The sequence below is a fragment of the Pipistrellus hanaki genome, assembly GCF_964339955.1.
Source record: "Pipistrellus hanaki genome assembly, chromosome: 17".
Lineage (NCBI taxonomy): Eukaryota > Metazoa > Chordata > Mammalia > Chiroptera > Vespertilionidae > Pipistrellus > Pipistrellus hanaki.
In genome coordinates, this window is record NC_140519.1 from 25,067,314 (window position 1) to 25,085,643 (window position 18,330).

At 39.0% G+C, this 18,330-nt stretch overlaps 1 protein-coding gene across 1 annotated transcript in view; it reads right to left on the minus strand.

The window, feature by feature from the left end:
- Window positions 1–18,330, minus strand: part of XKR4 (XK related 4) — a 262,353-nt gene that overhangs the window by 71,263 nt on the left and 172,760 nt on the right. The window contains exon 2 of the mRNA XM_084864907.1: window positions 17,794–17,993. Coding sequence (XP_084721033.1) covers window positions 17,794–17,993 — 200 coding nt within the window. The remainder of the gene's footprint in view (window positions 1–17,793; window positions 17,994–18,330) is intronic.

Consider the following 18,330-nt stretch of genomic DNA (forward strand, 5'->3'; position numbering starts at 1 on the left):
AGGTTTTCTATCTCCTCTCTTCTGTGATGCAACTTTGCTTAACATTTTCTGGAGTTGGCTTATTTCATTCACTTACTCAGTAAATATTTATTGTGTGCTTATTATGTGCTCTCTGGAAACACCAGGTACAAAGACAAATGAAACATGATTCTTGACATCAGGAAGCATACAGCTTATAGAGGAAGGGAAAAAGAAAGGTACATGCCAGTGGATGTGTTTCATGTTCTACCGAGGGTCAGAGAAAGATTTGCAGTGAGGAGGTAATATCTGAACAAACTCTTAATGGATTTTGGCAGATTGAAATGGAAAGGGGTCAGGGATCAGGCCTAGTAAACAGTAAATGAAAATCACATGGGCCTAGAGTTTCTAAGCTTAGAGTATTAAAGTATTTTCTATCATTCAAGTAGAATATTATGGGAAATGCAGAAAGAATTGGCCAGACAGTTGGCAGAACTTCTAATAGGAGGAGCTTCAGTCAATAACACCCATGTCTTTCTTTATAATCACAATTTCTGATTGACCCCACATTGTATTGTAAATTTAAAGCATTCTTATTTTCCAGGCATAATTCTGTACTATTTTACATTTTCAAAAATCATACTTACTGTTCAATTTTTTAAAAATTGCTGTATTGAGGACATTCAAATTGTATTGAGGTCACTAGTCATGATGGTAATTCTCAAAGAGAAGTCCCTGGTGTATTTTAAGCATGACTAAGCCATTTTGAAATCTGTTTTGGAGGTAATGTAAATTATTTGAAATTTGTACATTAGGTGTAATTTCTACAGACTCAGAGTTATTACCTTATAAACATACTCCGTGAAGGCTGATAGATGGTTTCACAGGCATTGCCCAGCCACTCTCTGTTACTGGCTTCCATTTGTTTTCTCAAAAGCCTATATTTACTGTCATTATGCCTAATTCTCTGTTTACTACTTTGTAGATAAATGTTTCCACAGTAGTTTGCTGCCTCAGTAGCTGCAGGGATTTTTTCCCTCCGGTTAGAATAACCCTAACTAATTCTTTTAGTCATTCTACCCGATGGTTCAGTTAAAAGCAAACAAAGCAAAAAGCGCAGAGCCTCATCTGCAATTGCCATTTCTGATCCTATTTTTTTTTTCATTTATCTGCTCCCTTGATAAAAGTATTTCAGCAGTCAAATGGGAGTTGCAAAGCTACTATTTCTTTTAAATATATATATATATATATATATATATATATATATATATATATATATATATATATATATTATTGATTTTTTTACCGAGAGGAAGAGAGAGGGATAGAGAGCCAGAAACATTGATGAAAGAGAAACATCAATCAGCTGCCTCCTGTACACCCCCTATTGGGAATGTGCCCACAACCCAGGAACATGCCCTTCACCAGAATTGAACCTGGGACCTTTCAGTCCACAGGCTGAAGCTCTATCCACTGAGCCAAACCAGTCAGGGCAAGGCTACTATTTCTACAACTTTTGTGTTCTGACCTTGTAACCATTCTTTCTCACTCTAATTGTGATCTGACGTTAGACACAGTCAATAAGTTAATGTAAAACAAATAACAAACTTGAGATCTTGCTGTTTTCCCAATGCACACTCACTGATCCTCCAGAAAAGTATTTTCCTTAAACTTTTGTGCACATCCCTTTTCTGCCCGAGGGAAGATCTGACTCCTACTTGCTTTTCCAAACGTAGCCCAAGACTTCCACTTCGACTCCACTTCAACTCCACTCGACATCTTCCGGCAGGGAGCACAATGTGTTATTCCTGAAACATACCTCATGCCTTTTGCTTTGAGGTGGGCTGTTTCCTCCTCTTGAAAAGTCCTCCCTCCCAATAGTACACGTTCGAGTCACATTCTGCATGTCCAACATAACACAAAGACGATTTGCAGCAGAAACTTGTGGGTTAGGACTCAGAGTCTCTCTTGACTCCTCCCATTAGTGATAATATGTGATAATGTAAGACAGAATGTGACACGTTACATGGGGAAATATAGTGCGAAGTATAGTGGAGAAGGCATATGTGCTGTCTCTGCAACCAGATCAACTAAATTTGAATCCTGGTCCTATCCTTCTTTCTTCCTAGTACCTTAGACATTATTTTCCGGCACCTCTATTTCCTTTTAAATTGGCATTGGTATAATAAAGTGCCTACCCAATCTTCTCAGATAAAATTGGGATAACACTAGAACTTTAAAGGCCCACTGGGAGGGTTAAATGAAATTAAAAGGGCAACAATTAGACCATTGTTCTAATTATTAGGATAATGGAAATCATTCCAAAAATGTTAATTATTTAATACATATTATCTTGGCAAATTCCAAATCATAGCACCAGTTGCCTAAAAATTAAAAAAATAAAACTCAAATCAAAATTTTCTGTTCTTTCCAATGCTTAAAATGCCTAACCTGATTAACTGATTTACTCTCCTTCGTGTTTTCTTCAGGCCCGTAAGGAGGCCCTGTAGCTCTCTGCTGTGTGTACTGAGGATCAGAAAATGTGCCAGAGACTGGAGATATGTAAAAAAATTCTCTTCTGGTCAAATTAGATAGATCAAAGGCTGGGTGAATGCAATTGCTTGCTGTCTGTTTAGGCTTCAGCATTTGCCCTGTGGTGTATACATGTACTTATCTGACTCCCACCACCATTCAGCCTATCTTTGGACTATTTGGGGAATCAGTGAGGTCATGTACTTAAAATAATGAGTAAGCTTTGAGGAACCAGAAAAGAATCCGATATTGTACCTGGGGGGAAAAAAATAAAAATAAAATACTGAGAAATAAAAAAGATGCTAAAAAGTATAGTGTTTATAAGTGGAACTTCCCTCTAGCTAGCAGTTGGTATTAGTTGGACAACCTTCTATAACAAAACAATTTTTTATAGACTAACTAGGGGCCCAGTGCACTCAGGGGGTGTCCCTCAGCCCGGCCTGTCTCCTCTTGCAGTCCAGGACCCCTCAGGGGATGTTCACCTGCCAACTTAGGCAATTAGGCATCCCTCTGGCAGTCCAGGAGCCCTTGGGAGATGTATGACTAATGGTGAGGAGCTGGCCTAAGCTGGCTTCTGGCTGAGTGGTGCTCTCCTTGTGGAAGTGCACTGACCACCAGGGGTAAGCTCCTACGTTGAGCATCTGCCTCCCTGGTGGTCAGTGCACATCATAGCAGCCAATCGTTCTTGGTCTTTCCACTGTTAGGATCAATTTTACCCTTTTATTATAGAGGATTCTCTACGGTTGGGATGCTATAAGTGTCAATGGAGTCAACCTAACAAACTTTCAGAAGTGAAGTTCTGACCTTCCAAATGCCCTCTCTTTCTTCTTCCAAAGGCTTCGCTGTCGTGCTCTTGGCAACATTAAGCATCACCTGATTGCCTTTATTGCTATAAACTCTAAAGCAAACCCCCTCAGCCAGATCAGCCAAAATAGATCACCCCTCAGTAACTCAGTATCATATTTTATTGTGCTTTTTCAAAATCTAGAAGCTAGCATTTATTCTTTAAGTTATATTCACAACTGCTTTTAAAAAGTGGTGATCTGAAAATGAATGCTGCCAATTTATGTAAGTGTCATGTTCAAGCAATCTTGTTCCAGGTCAATGACTACTTCCATTCATTACTGCATGTTCCTATTGGAATAGAGTTAAGTATAGTCATTCTTTGAGTTCTACTAAAATATCAAACCTCAGCATTATGCACATAATAATTCTCTTTCTTTGTCATTTAGGATAAGGAAGTTGGCAAAGGCATCTCTAATTTTAATGTTATCAAGAGTTAAAGAATAACTCTTTCCTTTACTAGTGGTATTTATAATTTTTATAGTATCTAATTTTTTTAAGAGCTTTACAATAGAAACGCAGTTTAACTGGAAGACAAGACACAGGTCTCTTTCAGAACTTGATACAACTCTCCCCTTAGTATTATTAGTATTAGCTAGTATTAGCCTTCTAGGTTAAAACTCAGCTCCTTATTTGGAAAATGGGAACAAGAATACAGATCCCATATGTAGAGAGAGAAAGAGGCATGACAGAGGTGGAAATGCTTTGATATCTTTAGAGTAGTCTCTTGATGGTAGCAGTCTTTTGACTTTGCTTCTCAAGATGCCATAACACATTTTGGTGCCCAGCATTTAAATTTAAATTTGGTTATTCCTTAAGGATGCTTGGACATGTGTTTGAGAGAATTGTATGATGCCAGATCTCCTCAGCTGGGCTCTCATCAGAATCAAAGGAGCCAAAAGGCAGCAGGCAGTGCTTCCTAGGACTGAAGCTTTTCCTTCAAAAATGACTGTAGTCTGGCCTGAGTGACTCAGTGGTTGAACGGTGACCTATGAACTAGGAGGTTACAGTTTGATTCCAGGTGAGGGCACATACCCAGATTGTGGGCTTGATCCCTAATAGGGGGCATGCAGGAGGCAGCTGATCAATGATTCTCTCTCATCATTGATGTTTCTCTCTCCCTCTTCTTTCCTCCCTAAAACCATTTAATTATGTTAGTTAATATTAAGTACTAGGCCTTGAGCTCAGTGCCTTACATGCACTATGCTGTAATAAAGTGTTCAAGTGCTCATTATAATATTTGAGGTAGTTCCCAATTTCAGAGGGAATAAATTGAGCCTTTTGGAGTTTAAGACATTTGCCCCAATTTTCAGAGCTTGGTGCTCAACTTCAGAGACAAGGTGGTGGATTTTCCCACAGTCCCCCCCCCCCCATCCCCCCTAAAGTGTTTCTGGCCAGGGAACCACCCAGGCATTTGCAGGCAGCTCTGCTCTCAAGATGGAGACTAAGGAGCTGGCAGCGCCAACAAAAGTGTGTCTTGATTCAGATGACATTGGAGCCTGAAAGGAAGTCAGAAGAGAGCAGCCCAAATCTGTTCTCATTTGACTAACAAATCCAAGTGAGTACCAGTGAACACCAGAGCCTGGGAAGTTTACACAATGCCTTGAGCACATTTGTAACAAACACAGCTCTTATCTGGGCTCTGAGGAATTCAGTGGGAATCAGCAGCCAGGATGGGACTTGACCCACAGTAGGCACTCTACAACCACATGTGGAAAAATGAGGACAGTGGATGTTCCTGTCTCTGGATTCTGCAAACCAAAAGGGAGCATTTCCTGGAAATTCTATTGGTATGGTGCTAGCTTAGTCCTGAAAAGCATAGTTACTTTTTTTTTTTTTTTTTTTTTTTAATTCTGGAGAAACTATAAATCGCCTATCAGCATTAAGTAAACTGAAATAATTGCATGCCTCTTGAGTTCATTATATTGGTATTTTGCATTCAGAGAAGCTCTAGATGACAAGGTGACAGACAGAGAGAAGTGTGTAGTTTCGGTGCCAGACAGGACCACTCACTCCCTCATTGTAAGCCCCATTGCTGACTTACCGTACTATCATTCCTTATAAAGGCCCTCCAAAATTCTGCTCAACTAATAGCCAGGTTACTTATAGGGTTCACCTGGGCTAAGAAAATAAGCTACTCTACTAATCAAATTGGAGTGGATGATTGAATGGTGACTTTAAGATGTTTTGGTTGTTTGGCTAGGTGGCTCAGTTGGTTGGAGGTTATGCTGTATGCCAAAAAGTTGCAGGTTTGATTCCAGGTCAGGGGGTATATATATATGTAGGTTTCAGATTCAGTCCCCAATGGGAAACCAATAGATGTTTCTCTCTCACATTGATTTTTTTTTTCTCTTCCTCTCTCTCTAAATCAATAATAACAAAACAACAACAACAATAACAATAATAATAAACATAACCCCAGGTGAGGATTAAAAAAAGATTTTTTTGGTTTTGCATGATTAAAAGATAGTATTTCCCCAACATGACTTACTCAGCAATATTGTATTTCATATGATAAACATAGAATTGGATAGTTTCAAACTGGAAGGAAATATAGTGACCATTTAGCACACTAAGGTGACATGCTAGTTACTTAGCTAGTTAGTAGGAGACTCAAGACTTGAATCCACTGCCCCCAGTCCATTCACTTGCCATATTCTACTCTCTCCATATATCTCTTTAAGTACATTTTATTGTGAGCATCCATAGTGTCTGTGTGGAGGTCCAAGAAGAATAAAATACTCTTCAAAAATTAAAATTGGCCATTACCAGTGTTTATGAAGTGCCTCCCTCCCTCCACCTCATCCCCATGGGCAACCACTTTCCAGAATTTCAGGTTAAGCCTTCTCTTGTTTTTCTCCATAGCAGCTTACCTCTCTTGATTTGCAATATTTCTTTTATTATGAGAGCCAAATGCCCAAGTGTCCCCAGAAGCACAATGGATATTTTATAGCTCTAATATAAGGTCAGAATTTTAAAGCCATAAAAACAGCCAATTAGGCTTCCAGATCAATCTTGTACTTGTACCCATTAGTCCCTTTGACTTGAAATGACACTATTGTTTCTGACCATTAAGAACTCATGCATTTCCACATCTTTTGATAATGTGAATTCGTAAGAATAATGAGCTTCTTTTGGAGATTCTGTTTCTCTAACCTCATTGTATTTACTTATTTTATTGTTCTGCTAGAGGCCTGATGCACGAAAATTTGTGCAAGAGTAGGCCTTCCTTCCCCTGGCTGCTGGCAATGGCTTCCCTTTGGCCCCAGCTTCATTAGGAATGACGTCTGGCCTAATTAGCATATTACCCTTTATTATTATAGATTGTCTCAAAACCAGATAACAACAACAAAATCAGACTTTTCCTCTTTCCAAGCATTAAAACTGTTTACTGGGGACAAACAAGACAGTTGTTAACTTCTATTCCCTGATGAAGACAGTATCTGATTGGTACCATGGCAACATGTTGCTTTGAGCATCGAATAGGTATTACTCACACACAATCTCATAAATTTTCTTTATAAGTGTTAGAAAAGGTGTGATCTTCTCTTAGAACTCACTAAATTAAAAAAGGCTGAAGAAAATCTAATTAGGGTTTCCACAAATGCCTTTCTGGAGTCTGATAATATCAGATTATTGTTTCATATTTTTTCCTGAAGCACTTGGTGCAGGTGCAGCACATATATGTCCCAGCAATCACCAAGGAAGTAGAAAACTATGGCAACACCAGCGCATGCAAGCACAAACTCATTGGTTCTGGTGTTTATCTTTGACTTGTGATATTTCAGGCTGCTGCATTTTCCCCATTCCTTCCTTTTCACCTTCTCATGGCCCTGCAGATCTGGCTCCCAAGCATTTCCACATTCAAACTCATTTCACTCATTCTTTCAGGTCCAATACTTCTTCCACAAAATTTCCTAGCATCGTTGAGTTGAAAGAAATATCTCCTTCTGTGTCCAAAAAACATTTCAAAATGAAATTTACTTTAAATAATTTTGGTAGCTGCTTCACTTTTTGATTTTGGTTTTGAAAATCTGTGTGTTTATTTACTACCATTTAGTTCAAAAGCCAATGGTAAAATATTTGTTTCCTTTTTACATAATTGGGAATGTGTTTTAGAAATTTTAAATTTGAATTTTAACTTAGTGTTTCAGCTAACAAAAAATCTGGAAGTACCTGCCTTCATGGAAGACTACACATGGCAAACTCCGACATTTCCATCCTACCTTGAGAACTTCATGCCCTATGAAATTGTCCAAGTGTTTGAATGGATAATACTGGGGATGTTTAGAAAGTTTTGGAGTTCTGGAGTCTTCTTAGTCTCACAGACTTTTTCTACAGCTGTTGGAAAGCTGTGGCAATTTAGGTTCACAATGAAAATGCTGACAAAACCTTAGGCAGGCAGTGTGCTCAGCAGGCTCTGTCCTTCAGCAATCAGCGGCTCATTGTGAGCTTTGAGGAATGAATCTCCATGTGGTTTAATTCCAAGGGCGGTTTACATACCAATCGAATCAGTCTCTTATCCCCCTTCCTGCTGACATCTGGCTCCCTCAGGGCTCTAGATCTGTTGCATACATACACACTCCATGCATGAGCAATACATTAGGAAAAAAGCCTTTCTTGAATCACTCAACAGGAAATGATCCCAGTTCTTTATTGCTGCTGAGTCATCAAAAAAACATTAGCTTATGTGTCTAAGGAATGCTTTAAAACTCAGTCTAACTCCAATCTGCCTAATAAGTGCAAAATGAGTGGCCAGATTATTATGACCACCTGACGTTTGTAGGCAAATTAGCTGTACATTGCATCATATGGAATATGGAAGCCGAAGGTCTGTTAGAACACCTTTGCTGTCTGCAATTCACACAGGAACACAAGGATTGGACAGTCGAGCACTGGAAAAAAGTCATGCGGTCCAATGAATCACATTTCCAGTTGCATCATGCAGATGGCAGAGTGAGAATTTCACAGAAACAACATGAAGGCATGCACCCCACATGCATGAGTACAACCCTTCAAGCTGGTGGGGGCAGTGTTCTGATTTGGGACGCGTTTTCCTGCATGATTTGGGCCCATTAATTCATGTGGAACAACATCTGAATAACACAACATACCTAAGTATCATTGCTGATCAAGTTCATCCTATCATGTTGATGACGTATCCCAATGGAGATGGCTTCTTCCAACAAGACAATGAGCCATGCCACAGTGATTGTATTGTGCAGGAGTGGTTTCAAAAACATGAGGGAGACTTTACCTTGCTAGGGGGCCCCCACAATCACCAGATCCCAATGCAATTGAGCATTTGTGAGACGAAGTTAAAAGAGCCATCAGGCAGCTGGTTCTACAACCATCAAATCTCACAGAACCGGACAGTGCTACTCATCAGGCATGTGGCAGATTCCTGGCATCACCTTTCAACATCTCTTGGAGTCAATGCCAAGAAGAATCGCTGCTGTATTAACGGCAAAAGGTTGCCCAGCAAAGTACTGATGGGGTGATCATAATAATCTGGCCACTCAGTGTATTTGTAAAACAAAAGGCACCTTTTAGGATGACAATGTATGTCTATAAAGAACAGGTTTTATAATTTCATAGTGAAAACTATTTAAGTGGTTGTGGGAGTTTTGCTCATCCACTCACCCAACCAGAATTGGACAGAAAATCCTGATCACGTGACTGTCTGTGGCTTCCTTAGGAAAAAAAGCTGGTTGGAGAACTAGCACAATTAGCCATTTTTAAATTTTTTATTAAGTTGACTTCACCTTGTCCCTGCTCAGGGAGCATTTTGATTACTATTCACACTAATTATTCTTAGTGTTTAGAAATAATAGTCAAAGTATATTGATATTCAGTCTAAGGAACCTGCTCTGATTTTGGGATAAAGGTCAGGTGAATGGAAAATAAACATAGCTTCTTTCCTTGAAGGTGTGAAAGTGCTGAAAAACTACTCAAATATGAGGAGCTTGGAGGTTGGCAAAGAAAGAAGCCATGAGAAAGACAAAGGAACAGTGAGTGTCTGGGGACACTCTTCACTGCAGAGGGTCTGTTATGTGTGCTTTGTCCCGAACGGGTTGTACCAAAGTGTCTGTTTCCTGTTTACATCATTGGAAACGTGTTTTAGATTTTTAAAATGTGAATTTTAACTTAGTGTTTTAGCTAACAAAAACCTTTCACCAAGTCTCTCCCCTTCATAACCATGCATGTGCAATTAATCACACTATCTGTTCACTCACACACATGTTCCTATCTCTGAATATGCCTTTGAGCTCATTCTCATCTCACAGGAAAGAAGAGCAAGGGAGAGAGAAGGAATAGTGAGTGGAAAAATACCAAGATGTATACTTGATTATTGGAGATAATTAAGTGGAACCCAAAAATAGGCCCTTATTTCATATTATGTTCAAAATGATTCAAATTCAAAGCTATTCACAGCTGTGCTGAGGACTGATCTACCATATAGAGTTGATTTTAAGCACTCGAATCAATCATAAGCAAATGAAGCTTCTCTCTGTTCTTCTACTTTTTTTTTTTTTATGGTCCTAATTGCAATATTTATGTATGACCTAATATTCATTCTGTATGAAAATTTCCCTAGTTTTCTTCTCACATATATATTTTTTCTAAGTATAACTTGGGGTGGTATTATAACTCAGAGGCTATCAAATGTGCAATAAAGAGATCAATATTATCATTACCCCATTATACTTCATTGCTTATTTTGCCAATACTTTTCAATAGGGTAGAGCAGTGGTTCTCAACCTTTCTATTGCTGCAACCCTTTAATACAGTTCCTCATGTTGTGGTGACCCCCAACAGTAAAATTATTTTCGTTGCTACTTCATAACTGTAATTTTGCTACTGTTAATGAATTGTAATGTAAATATCTGTGTTTTCCGATGGTCTTAGGTGACCCTGCTAGCAGTTCTCAACACAACATGAGGAACTGTATTAAAGGATCACGACATTAGAAAGGTTGAGAACCACTGGGGTAGTGCAATATGGCCAATACACCATGTCAGTTTTGTAAATCACTCCTTACAAAGTTGTTGATGGTGATGAGTTTTTAAAACTCAACTGCATTAACGTACTGATCAAGCACACTGGTAGTTTACTATTTTGCTGATTTATTAATTGATAATCCCATGTATTGAACAATGCAAAACACAGGCTGAAAAGTAAGAAATACAGGAAAATGGATTGTGCTTTTTTAAAAAAGCAAATGTGCAAGGATTTACCCTAGAGGGATCTTTCAAGTCTGAGGAATATATCTTTATTTTGTGTTATAACTAACACACATTATCCCATTGTTTTGAGGACACTATTATCACCAGGACTACTGAACAGACTTAAATGTGGACCAAACTTTTTGCTGGTTTTATATTACGTTTAATCTCCTTTTCCTTACAGTACACGACAAAATGTCAGGCTTCATTGATGACACAGCCCTAAGGCTACCTTTTTCATGAAAACTTTCCTGATTTTCCAACATTCCCTGATATCCATCTCTTTCAAAAAGCATGGCTTTTCTACTTTATATCATTTCCCATAAAAGCTCATTCTGTGTCACCAGAGGGCCTTAACATGGCCAACAATAGAACATAGCACAGTGAGTTATAATAAATATTTTTGGTCTTTCTTTTCCATGAGATTGAATTATTTAAGAGCAAAAGCTATGTCCTCCACCCCCCACCCCCCCTTTTTAAATGAATCACAACTAGCATAGGGATTTGTCACATAGCAGGCATCCATTCTTTTTTCATTTAACAACTATCCATTGATCGCCTACTATGTGCCAAGTATGGTGGTTCCATGCTATCAGGAAGGCATGGGTAATAGCCTTTGGGTGCTATCGTCATCACTAGCATCACCCTTGTTTGTGTGCCCTTCCTACATTTATCAGGACTTGGGAGGGAGGACAGGCTGTCTTTCTTGCATCCCCACAGGGCTTTGCAGTGAATGGTATGGGAGGAATTTAACCTATTTACAAAGCCAAAAAGAAATCACAACTGTCCACTGGAGAGGCTGCTGTTTCACATTTATGTGTGTGTGTGATTTAGCTCTTTACATATTTTCTTTAGTCAGAATTTTGTCCTGTTTTGATAAATTTATTTCTGCTTTCCTTTTATTTTGACTCAAATCACAAGTCTCTGTTGAAGCTGTTCTTAACATTTTGTTTTATCACGAATGATATACTGCAGCTTACGAATAATAGACTAGGTTTAATCAAGTTTGTAAAGCCAGATACAATGAGGTTACAAGGGAAGGAATTAAGACAATTCTTGGAATTAAGCCCTTCATGTTCAAATAGGTACCATTAAGAGTTCCTTCCCAAATATCAAGAGATTTGCCCCAACCTCAGTCCTTGTCACATATATTGCCCTCACTGACCTCCTGTGCATTTAGACCAGAAATGTGAGACACTGTAGGATGTTTCCTAAGAAATGTACTTTAAAATGGGCAGTTTGACATTATGGATCAAAAGCCTTCAAACCTGACATGTCCCTGAATCTAGTAATTACACTTTTAGGTACTTATTGTTGAAAAGATACTTAAGGATATTTGCAAAGACTTAGTTCTTAATGTGTTTATCATAATATTATTTATTATAGAAAATATAGATGTTAACATATGATTTCAAAACCAGAGACTTAGTTGAAAGGAAAAGGATAATTCATACGTTGGTATATTATGGAGTGGTTAGAAATGATGTAGAATTATGTATTTTATTGTGGCATATGCTCATGATGTGCTGTCAAAAATTTTTAATTCTACTTTAACATAATATATTAAAACACAAAATAAGTTTTATAACTGTAAGCAATAAAATACCTGTCATCCTTAATTACTCTTCAGTGGCAAGATTTTTATTATTCCTGAGTGACAGGAAGGTGATTTTTATTTTCTCTTTTTGTATACATGTGTTTTCTATTTTATCTTCAAAAGCAGGTGTCATTGAGAATAAAAAGTTAATATTTAAATTATCCCAAATATGTAGAAGTGTTAAAAATACAATATTTTGGGGAGAACTTTTACCATCTTTGTTATTACGAGCTGCCTTCCTGGTGAGATGGTGGACCTGCGGTCGTATGTGGGTAGTGAAGGTGGAATGATCAGAGTCATGTTGCCCTTTACCATCCCTTCCAACATGGAGTCTGTGACTCAGTCAGAATTGCCCCATAATGAGCTGTAAGGCAAAGGCTGTGTGGCCTCTTCGTGGCGATGGGGAGCTACATATGCTCTCAGGGCTCCTCTCGTGCTAAACTATTCCATGTAGAAAATGGAACAGCTCATTTTGGAAGACACCCAAATAAATTAAGTGTTTCTAAATATGTTTTGTCTCATTGTTTAGAATATCAAATAAGTTTTAAAAAGAAGTGAGCTTTTTTAGGTCAAATGTTGCAGAGCTTCACACACCATCATGCACACAACAGACCGTCAATAAATGTGTGAATTGACTAATAAAAATAGCAACTGCATAGAAGGCAGATCTAAAGGGACACTGTCCCACTCACAGACTGGCACTTGGGCCTACCCTCTTCCTCCCCAGCAGAAATCCAGAGGTGGACTCAGGCACAGGCAGAGAGGAGGCAGAGATGGAAGGACTTGGGTCTGAAGGTAGCTTCTAACCTGAGACAAGTAAAGGTAGCTGGGTGTGGCTCTACCTGCTTTACCAGAAAGCTGAGTAACTCTAAGTCCAAGGATTGTCTTGAAAGTCCTCATCAGGATATGACAAATAAGATGGTTTTCTCACTTCAGGGGTGTCTTAGTTACCCCAGTTAGCTGGGTCAGTGTCTGCCACATGATGTGGACAGCCCCTTTAACTCTGACTTCCTCAGCAGTCTCACAGAATGCAAGGCAAGAATAATTAGAAACTTCTTTCAGCCTTCTCTTCTCTCTCTTACACATTTGTCACAATAAACTGTTGGCAAGAGGGGCAACTCGTGAGTTTTTAGAATACGAAGAAATCAGAATGGAAGTAGGTGTAAGAATGCTTTCCTGCTTAGCAAAGTCTTCCTGTGGGAAGGCATTTGTTCGTAACTCACTCTATACATGACAGCTAAATACACTTAGAGTGCAGAATGAGATTTTCCAAGGAGAGTAAGAAAGGTGGAGACTGGAAATGAACTAGAGCTATCAAGGAAAAGTGGAAGCATTTGGGCTGGTAGATTGGCAACCACTCGCGTCTGGTAAGGGCCTGGTTTCTTTTGTGTTATCTAGATGGCTCCTCTACAAGGAAGGATTGTTTCTGCATGATGGGCATGCACACCTGTCTGTCAGAGCCAGGTGACTGTTAAATGCAGCCTGGACTGTGGTTTACACACTCTTTGTGAAGGTTACATGGTATGCCCTGGTCCTACACAGCATTCCCTAGGCTGCTCCAAGGAGAACACTCATGGACTGCATGGAGCACGGCACTGCTAGGTTGCTAGGGAAAGCCTCCAAGCATGTCAAACTCGTGGCCAGCGGGCCGCATGCTTTGTTATTTAAACAAAGCATGCGGCCCGCTGGCCACGAGTTTGACATGCTTGAGTGGACCCTTGTTTGTAAATGAGTAGTATCTTTTCTGCCAACTATAGGAGGCTGGGTCTACAAAATCAAAACTGAATGTTCAGAGAACACACTCACAAAACTTACAGTGACTTTAGAAACCCTTTAGTCCAGCTTGCTCATTTTACAGATTCTCAGGACTATGCAAAGGTCAGTCTATAGAAGGTGGACACATATCTTCCTATCTTTGCTTTCACCATTTAGATAAAATCAAAGGTGTTAGATGGGTCTGAGATGTTGTTTGCAAACGGGACTGACAGGTCTTGGACCATATCTTCCTGTTCATGTGTCCTCTACATGGAGACTAACAGGAGTTCCATTGTCCATCTCTGTTTATTTTTTATTTTATTTTTTTAAAATATATTTTATTGATTTTGTACAGATTGGTTGGGAGAGAGATAGAGAGTTAGAAATATCTACGAGAGAGAGAGTCATCGATCAGCTGCCTCTTGCACACCTCCTACTGGGGATATGCCTGCAACCAAGGTACATGCCCCTTGACCGGAATCGAACCTGGGACCCTTCAGTCCTCAAGCCGATGCTCTATCCATTGAGCCAAACCAGTTTCGGCGCCCATTTCTGTTTACCAGGCAGTCTACTCCCCCCCTCCCCCCCCAATCTCTCTTCTCTCTCTCATTCTCTCTCTTTATCCTTCTCTTCATTGCTTCCACACTACCCCTCCCACCTCTTCTGGTGGGAATATTGGATTGGACCGGAAAACCATAACAAAGTATAAATTGGAAACTCTCTGATCACAGGATGCTATACCAGGTGCTGAATCATCTACTGTGCCATCTTAGCGGTGCATGGACTATTGGAACTCTTTGAGTGTTTTTTTATACTCGGAGTTGGATGTTCCTAGGGGAAATGCAGCAGTTCTGTCTAAGGGACAAGTGTGGCATGAAAAAAAATTGCATTCACATTCAAAGTCCCACTCTTCCCTGATTGCTGGTTTCAGAACAGGAACCAATCTGTCCTTCCTGGAACAGTACAAACTGAGAGACAATTACCCTTGAACAGTTCTCCATGGAACCTGTCAGCCTGCAGCACAAGGAGCTGCCTCTGATTTAATTATTCAATAAGTAAGGAGAGCGGAGAAAAGGTTTCCACAGTTAACGGTATTATTGCAGGGCTACATCACCTTCCTTAAGAAGAATATAATTTTTAAAGAAAAGTTTTTAAATGTCATATCTCTTGTTTGATTTTCTTATTGGTTTTCAAAGCGTATCCTTCAGCGAGTAGTAGATGGCTAACAGTCGGGTTAAAAAAGCAATTTTCTTTCTATCCTAAAAAAATAATTTTAGGCATAGTCACACACGGAAATGACTTGCAGACCTGGGACCACTCTCTATTTGCTAAATAAGAATATTTTGGAGATTTTAATTCAGAGCCATTTGCAAATTCTCCACAGGTGTCATGCCGCTGATTATTGGTATTCACTACGCAAGCTGTGTTTTTACATATAAATTTCAGGCATCTTTGACCATAAAGATGTATAAGAATATAAGTCAGACTAGGTTCCATCACATTAGTTTTTCTTTTCCTAGAGGGGAAAAGCTCTGTTCTTATCATTCATATCAATTTAATTTATAAGCTGGCTCCTCTGTCATCTATCAGAGGAGGATTATTGAATTTAGAAGCTCTTTCTGAAGACAGGTTTCTTTTCGCAATGGAAAAGGTTTTCTATAGCATTGCCTGAGGTTATTTTCAGGGGGTGTGTAGATGTTATTGTTCACTGTCAGGTATTTCCACTCTTTGGTTTTTTTTTTTAATACAGCTTTCTGCCCACCTTCCTTGTTAAAAAGTGGCAGCCGTAAGATTCACCTAGCGAGCTTATTCTTCATCGTGTGCTCCATTACTTGCATCGATCTTAGTGATCTTTGTAGCAACCTGTCTGACCACCATGGGAGTGATATGAAACATAATTTCCCTAGGACTTCCTGGTGTTGACATCAAGACTTGCCTTGGCCAGGGATGAGGTCTGGTTCCCAAAGTCTGTAGCAAACCTAATGCAAATTTGAGCTTAGTAGGTAAGTTGGGAATATGTGGTTGTCAGGAAAGAGCTGCAACGCTAAGCAACATACATTTTGATCCCTATGTTTTGGGTTAATAGTCTGATAAAAACTAAAGATGATCTTTTTTCTATTTATTTTTTGGTATAAAATTTTATATAAAACTCTCAAAATGAAAGATGATCTCATTTTCTTAGACACCCACACCCCCCCCCCCCCCCGCCACCTTTCCTCCTCTATCTCCATCCTCTTTAGGATAAAAATTTCTTCGTGATTTTCTAAATAATTGAGACAATTAGTAGAGACACTTAGTAATCTTGGGCCACAGGAAGGTGGTTAGCAACCCTCTACATTTGTCCTTGGGTTTTCCTTTTCCAGAGAGTTTTCACTGTGTAACTATGAGGGGCCAAGTTGTTCTAGAGATGAGTATTGGACTCTTTGACAGAGATTTTGCTCCATGTTGCTTTTCAAGTTGTATGCTCATTTTCTAATGCATGCTGGCCCTATGGGTTTCTTAGGCATGTATTGATGCAAACATGAAAGAATGGTCATGTAGTTTAGCTTGTGACCTTTACATGTGAGAAACTGGGGCCCAGAGAGATTAAGTGACTTGCACAAGATCTCACAGCAAGAAACGAGAAAACCAAAGCAAGAACCAACTTGTGCAGCTTTCACTGCGAAACATAGTCACTCACAACTAGTTGATAATAAGCCTTGCCTTCTCCCACATTTTCTCTCCTATTTCTGTTCAAACACTCCACTTTCTCTTTCTTCCAATTTGCTTTCTGACACTTGAGAATCACACCCATGGATCTTTTTGGAGTTTTCTTCAAACATCTTAGACCAAAGCAACTTCAGCGTGGAGCTAGGCTTGAATCAGGAATTCATAAATAAATGGGTAACTGGCTACAAGACACCCTCCATCTTCCTTTACCTATAATATGCCTCCCCAATCCCCACTTAAAGCACTCAGTCTAAGCTAATGTGCTTCTTATTATGAAAATTTATAAATGTATTCTAGAGATTCTCCAGGCCAACCCGATCAAGTCTCAAGTTAGAGCATGGCCCAGACATGCTGAAATGGAAACAAAATGAGCATAGTGTGTGACTGTTTAATAACATCTATTCAATTACGGGTTTTCACATTGCAAGGAAACTCTTTCTATCCATCACCCATCTACTTCTTTATTCTCCTGTCTACCACTGGTCTGTCTAATCTTTCTGCTTCTAGAGAAGATTTGAGCATCAGGCCTTCAGAAACATCAGAGCAAATCTGTCACAAATGGGAGAGTACTACTAATCAGATTATCAAAGAACACAGCAAAACATGAAAATATTAATCTGACAATGATATTCACTTTACAAAACTTAGTAGTATAAAAACAACATATCGTTAAATATTGACTTTTTTTCTAGGTGTCCTTTTAAAAATACTAAATTAATCCCTACCATTTTATTTTAATCTCTGGATCTTAAAGTAAAAAAAAAAAAAAAAAAAAAAGGTAGAGAGTACTCTAATATTCATATGTATAAGTAGATATTAGAGAGACAGAAAGAGCTATGACTCTTATTCAGCTTATAAAAAAATATTACTCTAGCAATACAAACCAGAAAGCCTTAGTTGACTGTATTTTCATAGTGGCTAAGTACAAAATCATAAAATTCATTTTTCCTACACAGAAGGCCAAAACAAATGTCTTTCTGTAAATTAGAGCTGACAAGAGATGGCCAAGAACAAAATACGCATCATTCCCAAATTCAGTGCCATACCAGCGGGCATATAGTGGGAAGCACCATGGCCTGTATCAACAAAGAGTATTAGAACAGTTCCTTGGATGTGACAAAAGTAGCCAGTCAGTCTTTCCCCAAATTTAGAAACCAAATCGCAAGCCCTTACCTTGGAGGGCCTGTAAGCTATGAGTCTGTACGATAATGCAGAGCTGCAGGACCAGCTGTGGAGCACTTTCCAGAAAGGTGGCTAGCAAATGCAGCATACTCACATCTGCATACTCATACACCATTTTCCAGTAAAACCTCCATCTGTCATTCTCCCCACTCTGTCGGCTTCGAATACCTAAGTATATTGTGTGGAAATATCTAGAAAGAAAACATGGGGAATAAGAAAGAGATGAGTGATAATTTATCATTCAAACACCAAGGCTATTTTTTTAAAAAATGCAAGACACCATATACCAGCACACACAAGAAACAATGACTCTAGTGGCTTTTTTTTCCAGGCCCAACGTTAACTATTTGAGTTTCCTTATTCTTAAATGTTCACTCAGAGAAGGCACTGCAATTGTAGTCTTCACTAAAAGCATTCCATTGAATTGCAATAGGAAGAGTGAGGTGAAATGTGTTAGAAACTTGGGTGTAGAAGAGATTAACCCATAAAGAAAATAAGAATTGAAAAAAAAGAGATTTGCTATTTTTA